Source organism: Chionomys nivalis, chromosome 12 (genome assembly GCF_950005125.1).
Source record: "Chionomys nivalis chromosome 12, mChiNiv1.1, whole genome shotgun sequence".
NCBI classification, from domain to species: Eukaryota; Metazoa; Chordata; class Mammalia; order Rodentia; family Cricetidae; genus Chionomys; species Chionomys nivalis.
This window is the reverse complement of record NC_080097.1, coordinates 45,567,685-45,593,303: the sequence shown is the minus strand read 5'-3', so window position 1 is coordinate 45,593,303 and position 25,619 is coordinate 45,567,685. Positions and strand designations below refer to the sequence as shown.

Here is a 25,619-nt window from a genome sequence, read left to right as displayed (position 1 = left end):
TTAATCGCCAGAGGACTTTTCTTCCCTTAGCCAAGCAGTGTAGTAGACTCTGTGTCTTTGGTTGCATTGTTGTCACGGTGTGGGTACTTTCTATCCAAAGTATCTTATAGGGCTTTGCTTTGAGAAATTACTTCATTGTCTTCCAGAATCTTCAATCTTAATAGTTCTGTTATTTTTTTACATGTCATCTCTAGATCCTCAGACAGATTCTAAACCACCTGGAGGATTACTAGGATCCCACACAGACTGGCTGACATTAAATGTAGGAGGGCGATACTTTACAACAACAAGGTAGGGTGTGTGTGTGTGTGTGTGTGTGTGTGTGTGTGTGAGCGCATGCTGTATGTCTTAAAGAGCACAACCGAGTAAAAGTGACTATGTACTGTTTCCTTATAAGATTTTCAAATGCTTTTTAAGAATATTGTGTGCTGTGAAACTATTTTCAGAAAGCTTTGTATGAAGAAAACTTTAAATGAAGTTAACCTTTCATTCCAGAGAAAGCATAAAGCATCAATTCAGCTTTAAAATTTGCTTTTTAGATATCGTAATAAACATTGATTGCATGTAGAAATTAGCAGTATTTCTAGAAACAACAACTAAATCCATCAGATAATATAAAGGTCAAAAATATTGTAATAAAATGTCTTGCTAGTATTTAAATGAAAAGATATAATGCAGCTTTAAATCAAAGGAATTGCCAGATTAGAAGAGATTTTGGCAACTTACTGCACATTTTTGTTTCCCAGCATTACTCCTACCAGGTTATAGCATGCATCTTTTTGAGAGAACAGCTGAACTCAAGTGTACTCTTGACTTAAATATGTTTGTTTATAAAGACACATGGAGAAATCAATTTTTTTCCCTGAATTCTTAGGAGCACTTTAGTGAATAAAGAGCCTGACAGTATGCTGGCGCACATGTTCAAGGACAGAGGTGAGTAGATATATTCTCACTTTCTTTCTGGCCCTTTTTACCTCAGCTGATGCCATAACTATAGAGTGGAGTAAAAGAATTTTTATAAAAGTAAAGATTTGATGACATATTATGGGAGTTTTTTTTTTTTTTCTTTTCCTTCCACAAATTCTGACTTTTTTATGGGGGGATTTTTTTCCCCATTAAAATGGTATCGCAGGTGTCTGGGGAAATAAGCAAGATCATAGAGGAGCTTTCTTAATTGATCGAAGTCCCGAGTACTTTGAACCCATTTTGAACTACTTGCGTCACGGACAGCTCATTGTAAACGATGGCATTAACTTATTGGGTAAGTTTCTCACACGTGTGTGAGTGCTGTGAGTATGGGTGTGTAGGTATTGGTACAGACAGGCTGTCTTTCTGTCTGGTTATCATATGTCTAGCCATACCTTTTTCATTTGGATTCTAAATAGATTTAAATTCTACCACAAGAAACTTTTATAGGTTTGTATTATTTTTATATACTGAGTAGTGTGGTCAAAAGGAAAGACAAAGCTTTTAGATCTTGATGATAGTAATGTTTCAGTTTGCAATTTATTAGAAAATTAACTTGGGGAAAGTTTCTCTAAGACTCTTTTGACAAATGAGTATTAAGATTCTCTCATCCCTGCCTGCACCACAGGGTTTTTGTGAAGGTTCATCATCATCTAGATGAAACCCAATAATTTTTATGTAATGCATATAGAAATTAGCAGTATTGAAATTTCTAGAGACAGAGTAGTGACTGTGTATCTGAGAACTTGCATGTTTTTGCATTAGTTGGCTTTGTTATACAAAAACAAAATGCAGGAGGCATCTAAGTTATAAAGAGACGATTTATTAACCTGTGGTTCTGGAGGTCAAACCTGAGGTCAGGTAGACTTGACTGACCCAGCATGTGGTGAGGGCAGCAAATGGTAGCTGAGTGTAGTAGAGCACACAATGTTCATATCTTGATTCTGAATAGAGAGACTTGGGTCACAATCCCTTTTGAGGGTATGGCTCCAGTGACTTAAGGACCTGCTATTAGGCCCCACCTTTTATGGGCCTACACCCCTGTCTGATACTAGTACCCTAGGGTCCAGGCCTTTACCTATGGCTCTGTCGGGAGCATTCATCTTCCAAACTGTAGCACTCCCCAGGTGAATAAATTTGGCCAGTGTCTGTACTTCTGGTATTGTGGGGGAGCATGGCACTTTGTGGGCCATATGATTTCTGCATACCTATGGCTAAACATCTGGGGAGACAGCTTGTTGTGTGTTAAATGTAAAGTTCCCCCACAGATTTGTGTTTGAACCCCTGGCTCTTATGTGGTGGTGCTGATTCAGAAGGCTGTGGAATCCTAGTGGTAAGCTTAGGTCATTGGGAATTGTATTTGAAAGTACTACTTAGCTCTTTCCTGTCTGCTCCTGAAATATAAACAAGTCACACTGCAGATGGACCCAGCTGCTCCATCCTGTAAGCTGCCTTGTGCTCTTTACATAATGGATTGTATCCTTGAAAACATGAGCCCAAATAAGTGTTTCCTCCCCTTAGGTTGCTTCTGTCTAGTATTTGGACATAACAGTGACAGAGCCTCATAGTTTCATAGGGTTAAGTCTATAGTTGCATAGTTCTGTGTGGATTGGCAGGACATGATGACAGAAGGAGCATATGCTAGAAGAGGTTCTTAAGTCTCATGGCAGACAGGAAGCAGAGGTTAAGGAGGGGCTGGGGAACTAGATCTCTTTTAAAGCTATACCTTACTGACAAGCTATACCTTACTGACTATACTCCAACAAGTCCACACTTCCTAAGTTTTCAGAACCTTCGAAAATACTAACACCAACAGCAGACCAACATTCACTCCTTATGTCTGTGTGATCCTTTCATTTTGAAGCTGTAACATTCTGCCCTGGGTCCCCAAAGGCTTATTGCCATCTCCTAATGCGAAATTCATTGTCCAGCTTCACAACTTCCCATAGTCTTATTTGCAGCATTGTGCAGAAGCTTAAATCTGGAGTCCGTACTGAGATTCAGAGCAATCTCTTAGTGGTAAGGTCCTGAAAAAAAATCAAAACTAAAACTGCATACTTTTAAGATGTAATGGCACAGAATAAACACCCCTATTCTCAGACAAGAATTGAAGCATTGGAAAGAGTATCAGGGCTCTGTTTGTTACTCTTCTGTTGCTGTGACAATGACTGAGGCAACTTAGAGAAGGGAGAAAAGGTTGATTTGGGCTTAGAGTTCCAGAGGGAGAATCCATCGTGGCTCATGGCAGGAAAGCATGGCAGTAGGCAGCTGGAACCAGGAGGCTGAGAGATCACATCTTCAACCACAAACATGACAGAGCATGCACTGGAAATGGGGCTAAACTATAAACTCTCAAAGCCTTCCTCCAGCAAGGCTCCATCTTCTAAAGCCTCCACAATCTCTCCAAATGACACCACCAGCTGGGGACCAAGTGTTCAGGTACTTGAGCCTATAGGAGATTTCTCATAAACATTTCTCGTTAAAGCATGGGACCAAACCAAGCAAGGCAGATATTAAATCCTTTAGCTCTATGTCTGGCAACATCTAGGGCATATAATGTGACCTCTCAAAGGTTTAAGTATTCCCTGCTGTACCTACCATTTGTTTTGCCCATAGCCTCTCTTCCTGGGCTGACTTTGCTCACCCCTGGTAGCTTTCCTTGCCAGACAATTCCATGTTCCTGATACCTCTAACTCTGCCTCCTTTTGGAATCTGGACAGAAACCTCTGACCCTAGAATCCTTGCACTTTATATTCATACAAGAACAGTGTTATGTGGATGTCTGCTGCCAGTTCAAATGTTAGCTGGGTCCCCTTAGACAAGTGCTTTTCAACCTGTGGGTCTCAACCCCATAGGTGTCGAACGACCCTTTCACAGGGGTTACCCAAGACCATCTGTATATCAAGTATTTACGTTACGATTCATAACAGTAGCAAAATTATAGTTATGAAGTAACAACAGAAATAATTTTATGGTTGGGAGTCACCACAACATGAGGAACTGTATTAAATGATTGCAACATTAGGAAGGTTGAGAACACTGCCTTAGACTTTGGCGTGGAGTGGGTGCTGAGTACTTGTGTGTCTGGATCTGAAAAAACACTTTGCTAACTGTACTTCTCTTCTCAAAGCAAAGTTTTTCACATGAAGTCAGACATTCATATCCTTGATCTGTGGTGGGTGAGTCAGTTCCTGAGATGTCCACTATCAAAGTACTTGATCTCTTTGAGATGGTGCTAATCTCTTTATCAAGCTGCCCTCCTCATCTACAAAGTTATATACTGGTTTTTCAAATCTTCCTTTTCTGTTTTGTACTTCCAGCTCTCAAGTGGAGGCCAGACTGAGTAGCCAGCTGCCTGGGATGAAGTCTGGATGTTATACTGTCTTGAAATGCTCTCCACCAGACCAGTCAGTTCATTGTTTTTAAACTCAGCCTCACTCAAATTCTTGGATCATGGATAGAACATAGAAATTCTTTGCCAGAATATATGAGTGACTTTTATTCTAATTCCCAATGGAGTGCTAAGTTTCATGAATCAGGCCTTCACTATCTACATTCTTACTGGTCTGGTCTTCAGAGCTTCAAGTTGTCTTGTTTACTAAACTCCACTTACAGAAGTTTTAGCGTTTTTGTACCCTGCTTTCCCAACTATCCAGTTTTTTCCCAGCTAGTTTCAAAGCTTAGATCCTCGTGGTCAGTAGTTGTCACACGATCACACCACTTCCTCTGATACCACTGTTTTGTGTTAGCTATCCTCTATGTCTGTGAGTGAGGAACGCACCTGGGTGCATTCTGTACATCATCTTAAGTATGTGTAGTTCCCACCCAAAAAGTTTTATATTGCCTCCAGGTTCCCTCAAGTTGTCTAATACTTTAAAAAATAATCCACAGTAATTTTTCTGAGACTGAAATGGAGTAATGGAGCTAGAGTTGAAGCCCAGGTGTTACTGGTGCTAGCGGAAAATAGACTGGATATGCTTTCAGCTGTCCGAATGTGGCGTTTTGTGTATACAAAGCTTTTAATTCTAAACCTATAATTAGAAAGGAAGCCATACCACATTCCTCATGGGGGTCTGATTTACGCAAAAAGTCTTGGTGAACTGAGAGTGAGGCCCTAGAGAGCCTCTTTATTTAGGTTTTTTTTTTTTTTTTTTTTTTTTTGCTTTTTCGAGACAGGGTTTCTCTGTAGCTTTGGAGCCTGTCCTGGAACTAGCTCTTGTAGACCAGGCTGGCCTCGAACTCCCAGAGATCCGCCTGCTTAGGGTTTTTATAAGGATTGATACCTCACTGTCCCTTGGGGATAGGATGCAGAGGATCCCTGAAGCTGGGCAGGGAGCATGTGACTCGGCAAATGTGTCCTAAGACTGGCAGGAAACAGATGACCCCGTGAGTGTGCACCTAAGGCTGGCAGGAAACATGTAACCCTGTGAGTGTGCATCTAAGGCTGGGCAGGAAACATATGCCAGGTTGCTTATGAGTGTGTGCCACTCTGAACTCTGCTCCTCAGTTGTATGGCTGGAAGTGGAGATTGACTTTTCCAGAAGAGATTATTCTCTTCCCAGCTAACTGCTTAGCCTTTCTTATTGCAGTCTGAAGGGCGGGCGGGGTTATGTCTGTTTGGTTTGTAATTCCTGAGTGAGTTTAGCCAGCCAACTAGCAGTCCTCATTTAGAGCATAGAGCTAACCTGTCCTCTAATGAGAGGAAATGTGTGTCTGTTTAACCATGCTGAGCAAAGTGTGTGATGCATAAAATCCCCTTTACTATTAGAAATAAAGAAGTATAAGTGTCAGTTACAATTTTGAGTTATTTCATGAATTTGACTTAAACTCTAACAGTTTGTATTATTTTCTGATTCATTAAGATATTTATAACAAACCCAGTTTATTTATTCCGTTAATAAAATAGATGAATTATCAAAAACAAATGAAATTTTTAATTGAATTTCACACTAAAAGCACCACTCAGTTGATTATTTTAGGAGTATATAGAGTTAAGATTTTTTGCTAGTGGTCTACTTAACTACCAACATAATCTAGAAATATGCCAAGCTTTTTTTGTAATGTATTTCTTTTTTGTGGAAAAACCTGTTGATTTATTTCCTCAGAGTCTCACTCTGTAACCCAGACTGGACTGTGTGTCCTAGACTACCCCCGACCTTGGATCCTCCTACCTCTCCATCCTGAATAATGAGATTATATCCAGATTTGGCTCAGAAAAACCTGTTTTAAAAGTATTTTTCAACATTCTGTGGGAACATTCTAAACCACAATTACTTGTTGCTGCTGCCCAAGCTTCTACTTCTTTAACTGGGGAGGTGGCCAGTCAGTAAAGTGCTTGCCCTGCAACTGTCAGGACTTGAGTTCAGTTAACTAGAGTGTGTTAAGAAGTTGGGCATGGCAGCCTGAGCTGTAACCCCGCAGGAACTGAGACAGGAGCGGCATCCTCAGAAGCTCACTGCAGAGCTGTCCCAGCCTGCTGGATGAAGTTCCAGGCAAATGAGAGGCATTCTCAAACCAAGGGTGATCAGCCCCTGATGAGTGACACTGAGCTTGTCCTTTGGTTTTCACCCACCTGTGTGTGTGTGTGTGTGTGTGCAAATGGGTCTACTTGTGGACTCTCAACACTATTGTGAGATTTTTAACAGAAAACGTTATATAAATATCAAAATGAATTGTCCTGTGTGAAAGTCACATCCTTTGTATTTTGATAGGTGTGCTAGAAGAAGCCAGGTTTTTTGGTATTGACTCACTGATTGAACACCTAGAAGTGGCCATAAAGGTAAGACATTTTTTTAAATCTTGATCAGTATTACACTTATCGTAAGTATAACTCCAAAGACCCCATTGATTTTTTTTTTTAAATCTCTTTCTCAAGAATTCCCAACCACCAGAGGATCACTCACCAATATCCCGAAAGGAATTTGTTCGGTTTCTGCTGGCCACTCCAACCAAGTCAGAGCTGCGCTGCCAGGTAACTCACACAGACCGTTCACTGCATGGCCTGTGCATATCCGCAAATCAAAGAGCAGTTCCACAGTCCTTCTGACTGTCCTTTTTTCCTTTAAATGCAAGATGCAGTTCAATTGTGAGCTGTGGCTTTGATTTAATTTTGAAGTGGCTACTGCAGAGGAGATGGAATAGCCTCTTTTACTGTCTAATTGTGCTTTGTGTAGGAGTCCTTGAGTAAGGTGGAAATTGCAGCAGTTTAAGTTATGTGCACAGTTACCATGTGTGTGGCTGGTCAGTGGCAGAAACTTTTGTGTCTTAAAGCATTACAGATTTTGAAGACACCACAGCATGCATCTTTTCCCCCCTTAAATAAGAGGATTGGATTTTAGAATTAGTAAAGTGATTGCTATCTAGTTTATCGCAGTAACGCTGTCAGCAGGTATGTGACGGACTATGTCCCCTCTTTAGGATGTCCACCTTTCAATGTAGTGCAGCCATCTCTATCCTAATATGTGGGGATAAAGTTTCTTCTGTGAGAACCCATGAAAGCCATGGGTGCCATGTAGTCTCAGTTCCATTTGCTTATGCTGATAATAAGCTCCATGTGCCAAAGGCTTCTGTAAATCTTGGTGCTTAGTTCCACTAATTAACTCATCTCAGACAGACAATTCCAGCATCATGACAGTCTGCTTTTTAATTCCAGGGCTTAAACTTCAGTGGTGCTGATCTTTCCCGTTTGGACCTTCGATACATTAACTTCAAAATGGCCAATTTAAGCCGCTGCAACCTTGCACACGCAAATCTCTGCTGTGCTAATCTTGAACGAGCTGATCTATCTGGATCAGTGCTAGACGTAAGAATCTTTCTTTAGTCATAAGGAAAATTGAAATTTAGGCTGTTGAGTATTCTCAAAAGCAGGAATTGTGTGTTTACTTCAACACAGAATATTGACCGTGTGGTTGACACTGGAGGGTCTAAAAGTGGAATGGGTTAGTTTTATTCATATCTTTTGTGATATGAATAAAAGGTTAAATCATGAGATGAGGTCCTGAGCGCCCCAAAGTCATCTACTAAATTTTTCAGAACTTGTATTATTTGCCAACTTATATGTAAGTCCAGAAAGAACGTGAACTCCATTGACCCTCATTTGTGAGTGGGAAAAGTAATGACTAAAAGTATCTGGAGGAGGGGTCCAAAGTGGGTGTGGTGGACGTTCTGGAAGTCAGCATCTCGATGGTGCTCTTTTTTCTACACATATATGAGAATTTGTCATATATATATATATAAATATATACATAGATATATTTATGCATGTCTATATATGTATGTAGTTAGTCACCTGGGTTACCTGGGATTAGAGAATACATACAGAACCAATAATAAATTAAGTTCTTCGTCTCAGGACTCTAGTCTGTTTATTAATTAATTGAACCAGGTATAGCATTTTGTTTTTGATAGTCATTTTTTGAGTTATTATAATCTTGATTTTATTCATTAGTTCAGCTTGTTTACTACAACTTCTTTATCAACTCTAATTAAAAATTTAGCAAATACACATTTTAGGTACTGCTCCTTTCTCTATTCTACCTCAGGCTGAATGGTCCTTCAAAATAGGCAAAAGCATAGACTAATGGCATAAAGACACAAGTTTGAAGGAGTTAGCATTTATTGAAAGCTGCTTGGTTTGAGTAGGGACAGAAAAAGATAAAGACAGAATTAATCATTTCAAAACAACTGGTTTTTAGATCTATTTCACAAAGGTGTTCTTGTGAGTGAGCCATATGTTCTCTATACACTAGGACTCAAGATTCTCATTCATTGTGCCCACCTTACATAGTAGATGTGAAGGCCAGTATATATTTCTGATAAAGTGAAATGTTATAGGAATGTAAGTTAATTGTCTCCTGTTACTGGAAGGGACTGTAAGCCGAGTGAAACTGCACCTGCAAACCAAACTTCTTCCTTATGAGTGTGCTTTTATGCATCAGTCTTAGGGTTTTAGGTAAGAATAGTTATCATGTAGATCCTACACTGTAAATTTGAACACACTGAGCATCTGTTTTGATCGCCACAGTTGTGAAGAAGTATATTAATGTTAGTTTTACAGAGACGTTTTAATCAATACCTCATAGAGTTCAGGCCTTGAAGGCAATGACTTAACACTTAAAACTCACACATGATTTTTCTAACTTTCTACTCTCATTATGCATTGTGCTGAGGTTTGGCAATGCCATATTGTAGTGGTTGATACAGAAGGACTCCACAAACAGGTGACTAGTATTATATAGATAAATGACGAGACCAATGGTGGCAGTAGTGTCCTTGCTCCTGAAGTAATGGGACACCAAGAATTTCAATTTTTTATTCCTTTCATGATTAGGGAGAGAACTCCATCCCCTGAGTTTATGTCCTCATTTCACTTACATTTTGAACATGATTTTGTGATGTCCAGGGCTGTTTATAAAGTCAGAAACAGACTGTCATAGTTCAGATTACATAGCTGCTTCTTCTGGACTCCTTTTCTGTGTTCAGTGAACATGCTGTTGTTCATTTGCTGTAATTCTTTGAAAAGTTCTCAGTTCTTACTGGGTTTCATTAAAGCGGTCTTCAGGAAAAACAAAATAACTAATTGCAGATGCATTGACTTGGGTCTTTTCCTATTAATTTCTTTCTTATTGCTTGCACAGATGTTATCAAGTTTAACCCTTATAGCCGGGACTCTTGTGTTCACAGTGTGCAAATCTCCAGGGAGTCAAGATGCTTTGCTCAAACGCCGAAGGCGCATCCCTGAGGCTCTGTAATTTTGAGGATCCTTCCGGTCTTAAAGCCAATTTAGAGGGTAAGGACCTGTCTGCCTACTTTTGCCTGGCAGGAAGCCCTTAAGTAAAAGTTGTAGTTAAAGGTGAAGCAGGAAGGCTATGGGCGGAGCCTCCTCTGAGGGCAGACCTGGAGAATCACTTTACTGTCAGCACCCAGGACACAGGAAATAACGCCACAGATGTTTAGTTGAAAAGTTAAATATCAACCTCTGAACTTTGGAAGGGAATAAAATATTCTTATGTTGACAAAAATGAAGAATTTCAGTTTCTCTTGCAGTGTAGTGTCAGGTTTTAATACTCCATTAGTGTTTTGTTGTTTGTGAGTTGCGCACTTTACTTGAATTTAGGTGACATGGTGCTTGTGGTCTCCCAGACCATTAATTCACAGAGGCATATTACAAAAGTGCCATTTCTTTAAAAGACAAGGTTGATTTCTCTCCTCAAAAGTATTGTTCAGACACTTTATTTTATGCCATAAGAGAATAAAACACCACCATTGAAATCTATATTGCAGGTTGGTTAAAAGACAGATTTCAAGTTTATTTCCAAAAGTTGTGGGGTCTTGTCTCATTCCCCTCCCTTAAATAATCTTGTACTTTTGCTTTCAGTGGTTAACATATTTGTAGGTTAAATTCCTCCAAAAACGTGCTTCTTACAGGTGCTAATCTGAAAGGCGTGGATATGGAAGGAAGTCAGATGACAGGAATTAACCTGCGAGTTGCCACCTTAAAAAATGCAAAACTGAAGAACTGTAATCTCAGAGGGGCAACTTTGGCAGGAACCGATTTGGAGGTGAGGCTCTGGTCTCTGGGGAGTTTTAATGATGAGCATTACTAGTGGGATCATGCCAGCTTACTGAAACTGTAAGCACAGTACTTGGCTGTGAAGCTTCACTTAGTGTACAGGGTGGCTGAAAGGCTATTGCTCTTTGGATTGTTTCTTTCTGAAGGTGGGCATGGAGACTATGCCTGTAATCCTAGCTGAAGTGGGAGGACTGGGACTGTAAACCTAGACTGGAATAAACAGTAAAACCCCACACTTCTTCTCCCCTTCAAGAAATGGGGCAATGGGCGCCATTTGCTTGTTGAATGATTTTGAGTTCCGATGTTAGGTCTGACCTGTTACCTAAGTGGCAGGTGCCAGTTCCAGGTGTGGAAGGAGCTGATGCGGTGCTATCGGTCTTGATTTCATTTACCTCTCTTTTCTTGGATCTTGCTCAAGCCTATAGTAAGTTTTTCATAAATTTGATGCCAAACAGAATTTAATGGACTTTGTTGAGCTACTTGAGAAATGTAAATCATTTCTGGGTTTAAGATTAGGTTCAGGAAAAGCCCATTTTAATTTAGCATCATGTTCAGTTTGAATCTCAGTTTGAGATTTTTAATTTTGCCTGTTCTTTTTTATAAGATCTGTATTCTATATGTCTTCTTGATTTGTAGATTTAGGTAGCTTGCTTGTTTGCATATTTGTTTGTTATTACTCATTATATAGCTTGGGCTATATATGATTTTCTTTTCTCAGCCCCTACAAGTGCTGGAGTCATAGGTGTGTGCCACCAATACCTGGCTCAGTGGCTGTTGTCTACATAGTGCTGCCAAATGCTACTTTCCACACTGAAGGGGTATATGTATCTGTATTGTTAAGTCTAGTGGCTAACTAACCACTTCATTGTTGGATGTTTTACTTGGTACAACCGAGACACCACTCTAAAGAAAATTACTTCATTTTAATTCATTTAAATTTAAATAGCTACATGTATCTGGTGGCTGTGTTATATTGAACACATGACAGATAGAATTGTATGTGAAAATTTAGATTACTGTGGACTTTTCAGTTTTTTTTTCAGCCTTGATCTCTTGATAGTCCTTAGGATCACAGCAACAAATTTCTTTAAAGGCAAAAGGAACTGACTTTGCATCATTAGTATAGTCTTTTCCATTCTTTCTATTTATGTTTATGAGTATTTTGCCTGCTACATATGCCATATGCATGCCTGTTGCCCGTAGAGGTCAGAAGAGGGCATTCAGTAGATCCCTTAGAACTTGAGTTAGAGGTCATTGTGAGCTGCCATGAATACTGGGAAAAGCATTGAACCAGGGTGTGCTACACTCTCAGAGGCTGAATCCATTATCATGGCAGGGAGCATGGTGGCAGGCAGGCATGGTGCTGAAGAAGTCACCTGGAGCTACATCCTGATCCATAAGCAGGGGTGAGGAGGTGGGGGTGAGGGAGTAGGGGGAGTGAACATGCACTTGGCATGGGCTTTTCAAATCTCAAAATCCACCCCCAGTGACACACTTTCTCCAAGAAGGCCATACCTCCCAACCCTCCTAATCCTTGCAAACAGCTCTACTCCCCGTTGACTAAGCATTCAAATATATGAGTCTGTGGGGGCCATTCTTATTCCGATCACCACAGGGCATTAGTAGGAGTGTTTCAAAAATGGGAACACTTGGAAATATCATCCTGCCATGCCCAGTAATTGTTTTATAGGGACCTAAATTTGATCCTAAATCACTTGAGCTCCATGAGGCTTCCTTTGTCTTACAGAACTGTGATTTATCGGGGTGTGACCTCCAAGAAGCCAACCTGAGAGGTTCCAACGTGAAGGGTGCCATATTTGAAGAGATGCTGACACCCTTACATATGTCCCAGAGTGTCAGATGAGAGTGACAAGAGCTGGAGGAAGATGTCCCTGATGGAAACGTGTCCTTATTTTATTTCTCCATCCATCGAATTGTCTAGAGGAGATAACATTGTAAGGGAATTGAGGCAAATGCTTGTTCCCAGAGGTGCATAAGGGGAAACGGTTGAATTTCCCCCACATTGTGACTCTAACAGAAGAACTCTGTTTCTAGAAATAGGGAAAGTAGACCATGCTGCAGCATTTTGAGTGGAGCTGGGGCATTTGTCTGGTTTCTGACCAGGAGTAGTATCTATTATATTTGTTTTTATATAGGCATTGTGTGGAAGTACCATCTTGGTTTAAGATGCATTTGAGAATTTTAATTTATGAGAAGCACAATATATGCAAATATATTTATTGAACACCTAGATGCAGTAAGATGTTTAAATGGTTAAACGTCTTGGAAACTGAAGAGTTCATCAGGTTTATAAATAGCTTTAGTATGCCCTCCCTCTCCAGACGCCACTCATCATGTGCGTGTGCTGAGGGCAAGACTCCCTATGGCTCTCTACAGATTCATTTCTAGAGTGTTTACTGTGTAAGAGGAAGCCAGAGCTAAATGTGAGCCGTACTCTGTTCTCAAACTTTGAGACAGGACGGAAGGAAAGACCTTGTATATCATTCTGCAGCAGAGCGAAGGATCCACCAGTTGCTGCAGCTGTCCAGTGAGCATGCCTCAGCTTCATCACGGGCAAGTTCCATGCTGTACCACGTTAGGCTGCTCTGTCCGTTCACTAGTCCAGTTCTTGTGCTCAGTTATCACAAGCAGAGGAAGATATTTCAGAGCCAAAACACCACGCTGCATCCTTAGCACAGGTCATGTAATGCCAAGTAGTTTATAGAGGACCGGCTTAAAACAAATATCCAATCTAAACTCCATGCAGTTGGAGCTATAAAGTATGAATAAATTCTGCAGAGTTGCCTATGAGAATGCAACATCAGATAAGTACAGCTAAAACCCTTCAGTAGCAACTAAGAAATTCTAAACTGATGATTTGATTATAGCTGCCAAAAAAAATGATGAATAAAAATTAAACATTTGGCTGGTATAAGCTGTATTATCAGTCAGTAACTGTGGCTCTTTTAAAAAATATTTTCTGCTGTCTTGTTTTTAAATGAAATTTTAGTCCCGTTTTCTTGAGTCATTATCTGTGCAACAGCAGCAGTAGGGCCTTCTTAGTGTCCCAGTGTCCTTATGTGTTTTCAAAGAGCAGGGATATAAGCTGTGTCCAAATGGGTTCGAGATCCTCCAGACTTGTCAGCTTGAGGAAGTGAATCGTCACAGGTGACCTTGTCTCCTCCAGGAGAGTGGCATGTCTTCATTATTCTGTAGCTTATTCTTCTATCTACATATGCAAAGCTTTCCTTCACAGTAAAGAGCTCACATGCACAGCAGGAGGAGAGTGCTCCTTTACAGGGAAAGGAAAGCAACTTTGAAAATGAATTATTTTCTTTGCGTTATTATTTTTACCAAGACAGAGAAGTATTGTATTGAGAGATACCTATTTTCATAATCAATATGTGCCTAAATTATATTTAACTCATTTCACTGCACTCTGTTTTCAGTAATTATAGACTGTGTTCATTCACTGAATGGTCCTCTGCAGACAGACCTGTGACTGCAGAAGGAGCCAAAAAGATGTAAACACAGTATGCTTGGGAACTGCAGGGTTCAGATCGTATGTAAACCGCGTTAATAAACGGTGTGGAACGCTGCTCTTGCTTTGGAAAGTCAACGCTTTCTGCATTCCCATGGTTATTTGTGATGGTGCCATGCAGGAGCCAACTGCATAGTGCTCTTAATGGATGTGTGTTTTGTTGGAAAAGCCATTAAAGCAAATTCACTTCTTGGGTGTGGTCTCAACGATCCTCTTTCCGGAGACTACCATGCTACAGTACTTTGGTTTTACACTAAGGAAGACATCTGGTGATTTGTATTACTCTATAGCTGATGAATATCACTGTTCATTTGCTGTATCGAGCAAGAAATATGGTTCTGCCTGATGTCTAGGAGAGAGATTTCTAAGAAAGGGAAGAGTTCCAAATAGTAAAACTTGTGTTATCCCTAGCAATGATCAAGTGTCTATATAAGTTAAAATAGACCCTTGTGGGAGGCCTGCAGAAAGGTCTCGGCCTACATCGGTTAGATGATTTCCGTTGATAAAATTCAGTTCTCTATTTAAGGCAATATGTGTCAGACTCTGATATGGTCAAGTTCCTCAGCAACTATCTGAAGGGATTTTGCTTAAGAAATGTTGTAAAATCATTATCATGATGGCTTTCTTTATTAATCAGGACTTACTTTCTCCAGTTCATTTTATGAATGTTATTATGTCATAAGTCTGCCCCAAGTCAACTTTACATCATCTTTTATACATGAAAAATTCTAGAATTATATTAAATTCCCCAAGAGAGTAGTATCTTTAAAATGAAAAGTGTCAAAGTACAAAGAAAAGTGGTTACATTATTTCAGGATGAAGTATGTTCCCCAAGGCTTCACTCACAGACCTTTTACTGCCTGGCCTAGTGGTGTGAGCTCGTTAGCCCCACAGTCTTCCTGCTGAGATTTTACATTAGGGCAAGAAAGAGGTTTTTCATCTGTCATTTAGGAAGGTACAAAATCATTGTGATTATTTTTGAGCTATTTTAATGCTCAAAATGAAGTAGTTTTCCCCTATAAAAATGTCCTTTTGAGTTTAGAAAAGAAAATTGTGGCAATTATGAAGTCCAATTATTTAAATTCAGTTGATCAATTTCAGATCTTTGGTAAATTGACTTAAGCAGGCAATCATGAGAGATCTAAAAGTCTGTCTCTAAGCCTCAAAACCTCCCTGATTGCATAATGGCCTACTAACTTATTTGATGCTGTAGAAAGTAGGACAGATTTGGTTTCTGTCCTTAGGCTCTGTGTGACCTGAGACAAGATTAAGTGTACTTAGGCCAAGGCTTATCTGATATTTTCAGTCTGTGTTGCCATGGTCAGAAAGTTTGAAATGTTTTACATTTTTTAAACTCAATATAGAAACACGAGGTTCACTGACCACAGGCCTCCCACATCTGTGTCATTCTGCTAGTTCTAGCTAAATGACATAGTTCTGTTTTTGTTTTTCTTGGGTGACACTGAGAAGCACATCTCTAACAAACAAAACACAGTGGACAGTTTGAAGCAAAGTTGTTTAAACTTCAGAAATTCTTATTGGAAAATCACCTCAATTGCATATCTTAATGAGATGAGGTCCCCCTCATGGTGTCAGAGAAGCATGTTAATGAAGGTGTCTAAATGAAATGATAGTCACCGAAGTCCCTCTTCCCTGCCCTGCCTTAAGGATTGGGCAAAGATCACCAGGGTTCTTATTTGGGCCCGATACTCATTACTAGAAAGTGTTGCAAATGAAATGATTTCAGAGACCACTGGGCAGTGAGTGATGGGATTAACATCCTACTAGTGAAGTTGACAATCTTAGCTGTATAAAAATCAAATACCGTGTTTTTTTCAAAGCATTTTACAGCTCGGGTAGCATAACAGATTTTACAGTGTATTTCACATAGAGGTTTCATCCTGTATCAGATAAAATATCGTGGAAGCTGAAGCAGTGGCTGGTCTGCCAAACCTGTTTGTTATAAGGCCCTTTCTTCATTCAGTGCCTTCAGCGAAACCTGTATGTGATGAATGATGCTCAGATGCAGAGTTAATAACAGGCAGGAAGCAGAGAACTGAGCTCCACCACTATAGTCAGGGTAAAGACAGAAAAACTTATTATATTCGTGTGTTTGTATGTGTGTATGAATGTGCCACACCGCATGTGCATGGGGGTTAGACGACCACTTGAGAGAATCAGTTTTCTTATTCCATCCACCCTGTGGGACCCTGGGGTTGAACTCAGTTCATCAGGATTGACAGCAACCTCTACCCACTGAGCCATCTCGCTGGTGCAAAATTAGATTTTTTTTTCTTTTAGCTTGGGAACACTATGATTATCTGATTTAAATTTTTTCCTTTACAGAGACTCAAATGCCAAGACTAGCTCCCAGTCACTCTGTCTCAACTTTCTGTATTTATTGCTTAACTTCCCTTTGCGTGTGTGTGTGTGTGTGTGTGTGTGTGTGTGTGTGCGCGCGCATGCTTAACTTCACCTTACCCAAGACATTGATTTTCCTTGAATTCTCCATAGGGCTGCCAGCTTCCTTAGGGGCACACAAAGTAGCTGGATTCTAATCCCTTAGAATGGCGACTGCAGCTGTCTTAGCTAAGATTTTAATGACCAGGTTTAAGTAAATGTAACAGATAGACCAGCAGGTGTCCCAATTACATTCCCCATTAAAAGGCTTTTTGTGAGGATTTTAAACGTTATTATTAAAGCCATCGTCTGTGCGGCGCTCCATCTTGTCATTCACCAGCGGGGGAAGATTTCAGTGTCCCAGAAAAAGAGTTCATATAAAAAGGAAGCCAGGAGAACAGGAACATTGCAGCATTCAACCCAACCAAAGGAAGCTTGGCATCTCTTTGGCTTTCACTTCCCAACAGGTAAAATTCTTTGTATTCCTAGCACTATTTTTAATGTTGCTTGTTATTTATGTCTAAAGGGTCTTTTGCACTTGGCGATCAAAGTCTAGATGTGATACTATCCAAGGAAGCTTTGCCCTCACTGACTGACCTTATCAACCACCAGCCTTGGGGGAGATCCAACCTTGGAGGAGCCCAGCAGCTCGTGGCCCAGTGTTGGACATTGGTTTTAGTTTTATCCCCATCCAATGATTTTAATTTAAAGGCACATTTTTATCAACCAAATCTAGGCTTGCTTGGCAAGAGGGGCATCTGAGCTAGGTGTCTCCATCTAGATTAGTATCGAGTTCTCTCTTGGTCTTGAAGCTGGTCCAGCCAGCTGCAATGCCTTAAAGATTAGATGACAGTCAGAAACACGTCAGCAGTACCACAGGGTAGCCACTTAATGTCCAGCATCCTTTTATTACCCAGAGACATCTAGGAGGAACTCCTTTTTCAGAGCAGACGGCCCAGCTCCAACCTCGTGGGTGACAAAGTTGATAACTGCTTTGTAATAAAGAGGGAACAGGCAAAGTGAATTTGGTAAGGGATGAGTTATGGGTTCCAGGTAGCCAAACAAAAATAAAAACAGGCTACGTTGCCACAAAAAAAGAGCAGAAGATGCCAGAAGAAGTACAGGTGTTTGTCCCCAATGTCTAAGAAGCGCAAGAGAGGCATATGCCCCTGTGTTTCACTGTCTGCATGGAATACACACCAGCCGCACGACTCCCCCTGCAGCTTTCTGTAGCGTCAGTGGTCCAGATGCTGGTCTCTCTGCTAAGCACTCTGTTTTCACTCACTTCAGTCCGGGACTGTCTTGATTGTGTCTTGATGTGCCTTAGAGTGGAGATGATCCCCAAACTTATAGCTGCTGTTCTTCTGCTGAGTCTGGGTTTGGAAGGCTGTTCCAGCCAGCACTGGTCCTATGGGTTGCGCCCTGGAGGAAAGAGAAGTGCGGAACCCTTGGTCGATTCTTTCCAAGAGGTAAGTTGGTCCTCACTGACTCCTGACTGTGTGAGCTGTGCAGTGCCAGCCCCAGTGGCACTACTTTGAGCTTACCCTGGATACTGACTCCAACGAGACAAGACTTCATGGGGTGTAAGCCAGATTCTTCCTTGCACTTTTGATAGAGACTAAAGAAACAGCAGGACAGATGTGAAGACAGTGGAACACCAAGTTCATGACAAGACGCCGTGTTCTCAAATGTCTATGCTATTAAATCAATTCTCTTGTATCAGTATCCGTATCAAGGGCATAAGTGCTATTATTTCTTGTCACCGATGGAGACATTTAAGTAAAGAACCTGGAGAATGTTTAACTCCATGAATTATCAGATTTAAGGTTGGGAGGTGAAAAATGTACTAGATTTAATTTCCTCTATGTTAGGTTGCAGCACTAGCACGAGCATTAATGTAGGACACTTCATTTATCTTAAAACTTCACTTAAGGATAGGGGAATTACATGAGAGAAGCCATTTCATTAGCTGATTATCCAAAGAAGAAACATAGCTGAGAAACTTAAATCAAGTTTTGAAGATAAAATGAAACCCCAGAATCTGAAGCCTCCGCTCTCTAGGTTTTTTGTGAAGCAGATGTCACAGAACTAGGAATGTGGTGCAAACTGAAAATCAGCCTTGCTGGATGTGGGGCTCACACCGTAGTCACTGTCCTCCCTCGTGTGGGGCTCACACTGTAGTCACCATCCTCCCCGGGTATGGTGTTCACACCTTAGTCATCGTCCTCCCTAGGTTTGGGGCTCACATGGTAGTCACCACCCTCCCTGGCTGTGGGGCTCACACCGTAGTCACCGTCCTCCCTGTTGTGGGGCTCACACCGTAGTCACCGTCCTCCCTGTTGTGGGGCTCACACTGTAGTCACCACCCTCCCTGGCTGTGGTGCTCACACCGTAGTCACCGTCCTCCCTGGTATGATGCTCTCACTATAATCACTGTCCTTTGGAGGCTAAAAAGGAAGAGTTCTGTCCCAGTTTTATTTTTGTTGTAATAAAACATGCTGACCAAATGTCATTTAGGGGAAAATGGTTTATGTGGCTTACAGTTCCAGACAGTCCATCACTGTGGGGAGGTGAGGGCAGGAACTCAAAACAGCTAGTTATGCTGGTAGTCGAGAACAGAGAGCGTAAATCTATGCATGCCTAGTACTCAGCTTCCTTCCCAGGCCCCAAACCCAGGGAATGGTGCTGCCCACAGTGGGCTTCATCTTCCCACTTCTTGTCATTTGATACGCAAGCACACCACTTTAAGCTAGTTAAGGCTAGACCAGGACACACTGAGTCTCAGAGCAGTCTGGGACACAGAGTGAAGCCCTGTTTGAAATAAAATGAAAGGAGAGCAACAACAGAAACCCAGCCCAGTCAGGGCTATAAAGCTTGTGCAGCTTTTGTGTCCTGTGGTTGAGGCTCGGAGCACTTCACTCTTGCCTGAGAGAACACAATCTTTTCTTACTGTCCCCATGACCTCCTGAACTCCAGCTCATTCTTTAAAAGTGCATCCTTAAACTCCCCAGACCCACAATTCCCCAGGCCTCCACTCGGCCTCAGGACCCCCCAGTGCTCACTCTTGGTGGAAATGGAAAACTCTGCTTTGTTTCTGTATCTTCATCTTTGCGAATCTCACTCTTTGTCTGCAGATGGGCAAAGAGGTGGATCAACCAGCAGAACCCCAGCACTTCGAATGCACTGTCCACTGGCCCCGCTCGCCCCTCAGGGACCTGCGAGGAGCTCTGGTGAGTCACCGTGGTCACTGCGCAGAGCTAGAGTCAGGAAGGCCACCACCTCAGAGCCACCCGAGTCACTCCTGCGCAGGGCCCTCGACATCTTGCAGCGTGTCCCCTCTGTGCAGATAGCACTCATGTTTGTAAACTGCTTTTCTCTTAGTTGATATAAACGTGTCTGTATACCCCTTATATAATAATCCCAGATTCAGCCTTTGGAATGGCCAGCAAGTTTCTTCCCACTGTAATCCTCCAGTTTTCAAAGAATATTCCACCCCCAGCTCCTCATTCCAGAGCTGACTCCTACCCTCCACTTGATGCAGCCATTGCTTGCAGGACCCCGGGAACTGTAGAAACCAGGAACAAGGCTCTCCGTCACTCTGCCACTTTGGATTACAATATTCAAAACTTACAAAATTTATAACGCAGAGCCTCAGATCTGACTTGCAGTTTTGTTAGGCCTGAATGCCCACCATTCTCATTCTCTCCCCTCTCTTGGTACTGGGTACCCATCCCAGGTAAGATCATATGCTGGCAAGCACTGCACCACTGGGTTATATCCTTAGCCCTCCTCCTACTTAAAAACACATCTTTTTGTGCGAGACAGAATTTCACTAACTTTCTCAGGCTGACTTCAGACTCATGGCACAGTCCAAGTTGGACTTGACTTTGAGGTTCCCTTCAGCCTCCAGAGAAGGCACAATTACAGGGGGTGTAACCACTCAGGCTGTAAGATTGCTTGATGGTGAGAAGTATGAAGCAAACTGAATGGGAAACTAATCTGGAAGTGAGTGTCAGTGTTCCCCGAGCTGCTTTCCTGCTCATTAGCAGTCCTCGGAAAGCATGCGGCCAACTGCCAGTTCCTCAGAGGAGCACGGAGAGAGAGCCTCAGTAAATCAGGTTGAGTTTAAAAAATTGTCTCAATCGGCTTCCGATTCTACACCCAGTGGACAAAGATGAAGGTGGGCCAGATAGAGTGTCCTGATGGTGGCTCCATATGGCAATATGTGTAGTGGGACGTTAACTCTCTCCTCACAGTTTGGTAGAACAAGAAGCAGACACCTCTTCAACTGATGTTCATTTTGCTAATGGTCCCTCAACCTTCCAAAAAATAACTGCCAACTAGGAGCTAAGTATTCAAACATATAAGCATATGGAGACTATTTCATACATGGATCACAGAATTTGCTTTAAATATTTTTCCTCAATCAAATTAGGTTCTTTATGGTAAAACTGTATGTTAATACATAGTTGATGAGTGCATCAAGACAGTTTTTTAATTTCAGAGTTTCCTAGTTGCTACTGGAGATTGTTTTAGTCAACAAAGAAAGATTAAAATGTCTTTCCAAGAAAATTCATTCACACCCCAAATAATATGCCATTATAGAAATAAGCATTGGCTTTCATGCTTCTTTTAGCACCAGAGAACGCTTTAGCAAGGATATTTTAGCTTTTCTTAAATAACAAATTGGCCTTACCCCCAAAAGATGTTCCCTCTAAAAAGAAGATAAGGGAGGTAAAATGTAGCTCAGTTGGTCCAGTGCTTGTTTAGCTTGCTTGAGTATTTGGTTCTGTTGCATCCTGCCATTCCAGCATTTGTGAACTGAAGGTAGGAGGGTCAGGAGTTGAGTTCACTCTAAGCTTACCCACATAGTAAGTATGACACTGGACTAGTCTACACACTAGCATCTCTCTCTCATATCATAAACATACAAAAGAACAAGATTTTAGTGACTGTAGACACAGTGGGAGTACACATAAATGATCAAATTATATTAATATATGTTTTCTTCACATATTTCAGTAGCATTAGTTTTAAATTACATTGAAGCTGTACAAATTTATTGTGCACTTATGTGTTTATTTTCTTGTTTTGAACATTTTACTTATTTATTAAATGGGAGGCTCAGTTTATATTAATTATGATATGTTATATGAAATGTTAAAGTTTTATAATATATGTATACTGTTCTCAATATTATCTGACTGACATATAATCAATATACAAATGAGCACATCAAGTCAATGAAAAACTCCTCTAATAAACTTAAAACTGATTTTGAAAAAAAAAAAAAGTTGAAGGTGGGCAGGCATCTCTATTTCCTTTCGTGTTCTAATCTTGCCTGTAGCCCAATGAAAACAAGTTGAGATTCCCTGGTGTGACATCATGAAGGACTCCTAGGAAAGGCCGATCTGATCCAAATCCTTCCTCACAATGTCATTCATCCTTCAGTGGTTAATGCAGATTTTAGAACGTCTCACCATGCCAGCCTTTTAGCGGTTAATGCGGACTTTGGTGTGGCAACAGCTCTACAAGACTGTCTGCCATGTTTCTAGTTCTTTTGAGTGAATAACAAATGCACCTGTTCTTAGATCTGAGTTTTAGAAAATAAATGTCGGAAATAATGAAATTCATCGAGCCAGTCCGACATTGGTGGCCATGTTATGTATAAATGTTGGAAACAACGACGTTCAGCTAGTTGTCCATGCAATGTTGAAGCGTATGTTATGTATTTTCCAGGAAAGTCTGATCGAAGAGGAAACCAGGCAGAAGAAGATGTAAGTGCACTGACCCCGAAGGATCCACAACACCCAAGTATAACGTGGACATTTAAAAATGTGACCTGTTATAGATCTGTACTTGTGTGTTTCAGCATTTCTATGCCCAGCAGCATGGATTTCATAATAAAGCAATGTGTTGTGGATCAAGTACTGTAAATGTGACATGCCTTTTACTCCAAGCTCAGAATGTAGCTTTAAAATTTTTTTAATTCTTTTGTGTCTTTCACACCATGTATCTCGATCCCATTCATTTCCTGTTCCTTCCATATCTGCCCTCTACCCTTCCCCCCAATAAAACAAAATTTAAGAGAAAAAAATAGAAAAAGGAAAAAAAATCTCATCATGGAAGCTGCAGTGTGACACAGTGAGTCACCAGTAAACCCCTTTGTGCATGCTCTTTATTTGCAAATTATTCATTGCAAAGAGTCATTGTCTGGTTTGAGGCCTCTGGTTTCTTTTGCCCTATTGATGCTGGGCCCTCACTGGGAGTCTTCTTGGATATCCTGTTGTTGCCCTGTGATGGAGATCCCACAGCTTTACATATTCCTGCAAATCATAGATGGGGTGGATGTTGGGGTGCGCCAACTCATAACCCTGGTTCTGGGCCTGGGTAGTTACAGGGTTGGTCCCCTGGCCAGCTTCCATCACCACCAGGGTGAACTCTCCAGCCCTGTCCTGTCTAGTTCACCCTTTGCAAGATGAACAAGGGGCGGGACCAGTTCTGCTTTCATGCTCTCAGTTTTCCCACAGCTACACCATCAAAGCCAGCTCTGCTGTGTTACCCAGGCAAGGTGCGGTGGCCACTGTCCCGGGTTCTACAGCTGGAGGAAGGGTTGGGTAGAGACAACTCTCCAGCTCTGGTGACCTCAGGGCCAGTTCTCCCATGCTCATGTTCTCAGGGGCAGCTCACCTGCTCCTGCCAATAGGGGCAGCTCTCCAGTGCTGCCCAGGAGAGATGCAGGGCCTAGTTGCCTGAGTGCTGCAGCTGGTAAGGGGGCATCAGCTCCCAGCTCCCCCGCCCACCACAGGTGGCAGGGGCAGTGACGGGGTGGGTAAAGGTCTTTAGGTGAGGACATGTGCTAGATGGGAGAGAAACCACAATGACGTAAAGTGTCTTGTTGGCCAAGAGACATAATCCATGGCTCACATCCACCCTGTGTTCACAAAGGGAAGAGAATGGTCATATATGATTGAGGCTAGCTAGTTCCCATGGTTTCTATAGGATTATAACTACATCTTTGACTTCTAAAAGTCAGATGCACCTACGGCTATGACTTCCTGCTGCTGGGAAGAACCGTCTCCCTTTACCTCTTTTTTTTTTTTTTTTTTTGTTTTTTCAAGACAGGGTTTCTCTGTGGTTTTGGAGCCTGTCCTGGAACTAGCTCTTGTAGACCAGGCTGGTCTTGAACTCACAGAGATCCACCTGCCTCTGTCTCCCAAGTGCTGGGATTAAAGACGTGCGCCACCACCGCCCGGCTTTTTTTTTTTTTTTTTAAGTCGTGTTTATTCTATTCCTTTTTTTTAAAGCTTTTGCTTTATGTGATTTGGTGTGAAGGTATCAGATCCCCTGGAACTGGGATTACAGATAGGTGTAAACTGCATGTGGGTGCTGGGAATTGAACCCAGGTCCTCTGGAGGCACAGGCAGTGTCCTTAACCTCTGAGCCATCTCTCCAGCCCCTCCCTTTACCTCTTGAAGTCAGGTAGAGTCCCGTTAAAGGAGAGGAGAGAGCTTTTTGGATCCAAAGTGCTCCTTCTGGCTCCATATTGTCTTGCCAGGTGGTATGGGGTTCAAAACTATTTCAGTTTTCAATTGTTATAACAAAATCCCCGAGACTAATTTCTTGATAAAGAAAGGTAGTTTCTTTTGGCTCATAGTTTTGGAGGCAATTTGTCCAAACTTGGGAGCCCATGTCCATTACGTTGTATCATAAACTGGCGGACAGTATCATGCCATGGAACCACACATCACCGCGGAACGGGATGTTCACAGAGAATGCCAAACACTGAGTGGTCTCACTTTATAACTGCCTCTTCTTATGGTAATTGATTTAATCTCCGAGGACCTGACCCACTTTCATGAGACAGCCATTAGTCCATTTTGAGGGTGCTCTCACCATGACCCCATGACCCACCTCTTCCTAAAGGTGCGACGACTTTGGGAACAGGCTTCCAGAATGTGACTATTTAGGACACGATGCATGTTAACCGTAGCAGGGACCAGGGCCTACACAGCTTTCCTCCCTGAGAATTTTTGAATTTAACTTAAACAGAAGTGTGCATAGTCAGTTGGAGACAGAACCTGGTGTCTCCTTGTTTCCTGGACCACCTTTCATCCCCCTCAAGGACAAAGTCAGGCTTCATGCTAGATGTTCATGCACGAGTATCTTCAAGCAAGCTGGGAAACCATGATTGTCCTCAATTTAAGGTGATGAAGCCGAGGCTCAGGGTTTAGGAGACCCACTCAGTTCTGCCGGATCTGTGCTCACCACTCCCTAAAATGCAGAGCGAAGAACATCCAACGAAGCTGAGCTATGGGAGAGTTTGGCTGTTGGAACAGAAACAGAAAACTGGGGTTCATCATCAACTTGGTTCTACTGTGGCAACTTCATGAGGTCCTGGATGTGAACACGAGTCTCAGGTAGCTTTGGAAACAATGGAAAAACTCAAATTTCAGCAAATGCCCATGGAATATTGTGAACTCGATTATATTTTAAAAAATACCGTGATTGGCAAGTGAAAGCCTCCCATCCTTCATGAATGTTCCAGTTCGTTTGAGACAGTCTCATGTTGCTCAAACTGGCCTCAAACTTGCTATTAACAAACTTTTTTAAAAAGGCAACAGACTTTCTTAATTTATACATGTATTTGGAGCATTGAGTTTCTGCTGTCAAACACCATCTCTAGGGAACTTTTTTTTGGAGCCATCAAGGAATTCTCTGCATGGGATAAAAATGTGTTCATTCAGCTGCTGTTGCTGGTATAGACTTGGGATGACGCATGGCAGTTTGCAAGTCTATTGGGTCCACTTAATTCACAGATGGTCCAAAAAGATCAAGTGGATTAAAGAAGAGTGAAAACATTACCCTTACTAAATATCAAATTGTTCCCTCTGAGGACTTTACACCTCAGTGTACCTTAATATACACGTATATGTGTGTGTGTGTGTGTGTGTGTGTGTGTGTGTGTATATATATATATATATATATAAATTATACAAGTGTAATAACACTCAAAAGATTCTGATAGCAGACAAAAGTAGAATTTCTTAATTGGAATGCACCAAGCCTAACATTCACTCATGCCTCGGGATGAAAGCCACCTCTATTTTTCATAAGCACATAGGGTAAAATCCTCTGACA

The 25,619-nt window shown here is 41.6% G+C and overlaps 2 protein-coding genes across 3 annotated transcripts in view; both read left to right on the top strand.

The window, feature by feature from the left end:
• Kctd9 (potassium channel tetramerization domain containing 9) overlaps window positions 1–14,536 on the top strand; it is a 30,020-nt gene extending 15,484 nt beyond the window's left edge. The window contains exons 4-12 of the mRNA XM_057786828.1: window positions 195–291; window positions 875–933; window positions 1,133–1,261; window positions 6,678–6,745; window positions 6,842–6,937; window positions 7,619–7,768; window positions 9,649–9,754; window positions 10,393–10,526; window positions 12,285–14,536. Of these exons, the coding sequence (XP_057642811.1) occupies window positions 195–291; window positions 875–933; window positions 1,133–1,261; window positions 6,678–6,745; window positions 6,842–6,937; window positions 7,619–7,768; window positions 9,649–9,754; window positions 10,393–10,526; window positions 12,285–12,401 (956 nt within the window). The 3' untranslated portion in view covers window positions 12,402–14,536. The remainder of the gene's footprint in view (window positions 1–194; window positions 292–874; window positions 934–1,132; window positions 1,262–6,677; window positions 6,746–6,841; window positions 6,938–7,618; window positions 7,769–9,648; window positions 9,755–10,392; window positions 10,527–12,284) is intronic.
• A 2,415-nt stretch (window positions 14,537–16,951) lies between these two features.
• On the top strand, window positions 16,952–22,374 carry Gnrh1 (gonadotropin releasing hormone 1). Of its 2 annotated transcripts, XM_057786494.1 has the most exons (3): window positions 16,952–17,947; window positions 19,613–19,708; window positions 22,218–22,374. In XM_057786494.1, exons 1-3 carry the CDS (start codon window positions 17,642–17,644, stop codon window positions 22,257–22,259), a joined length of 444 nt encoding a protein of 147 aa, XP_057642477.1. In that variant the 5' UTR covers window positions 16,952–17,641; the 3' UTR covers window positions 22,260–22,374. The 2 variants fall into 2 exon arrangements, with proteins under 2 accessions (XP_057642477.1, XP_057642476.1); XM_057786493.1 differs by lacking the exon at window positions 22,218–22,374 and having other exon boundaries at window positions 19,613–19,920.
• Window positions 22,375–25,619: the final 3,245 nt, after the last annotated feature.

Coding starts and splice junctions, on each gene's coding strand:
- Gnrh1 (XM_057786493.1), top strand. CDS start 17,642: ATGCCCCTGTGTTTCACTGTCTGCATGGAATACACACCAGCCGCACGA. Junction 17,948..19,612: donor TGGTCGATTCTTTCCAAGAG/GTAAGTTGGTCC, acceptor CTTTGTCTGCAG/ATGGGCAAAGAGGTGGATCA.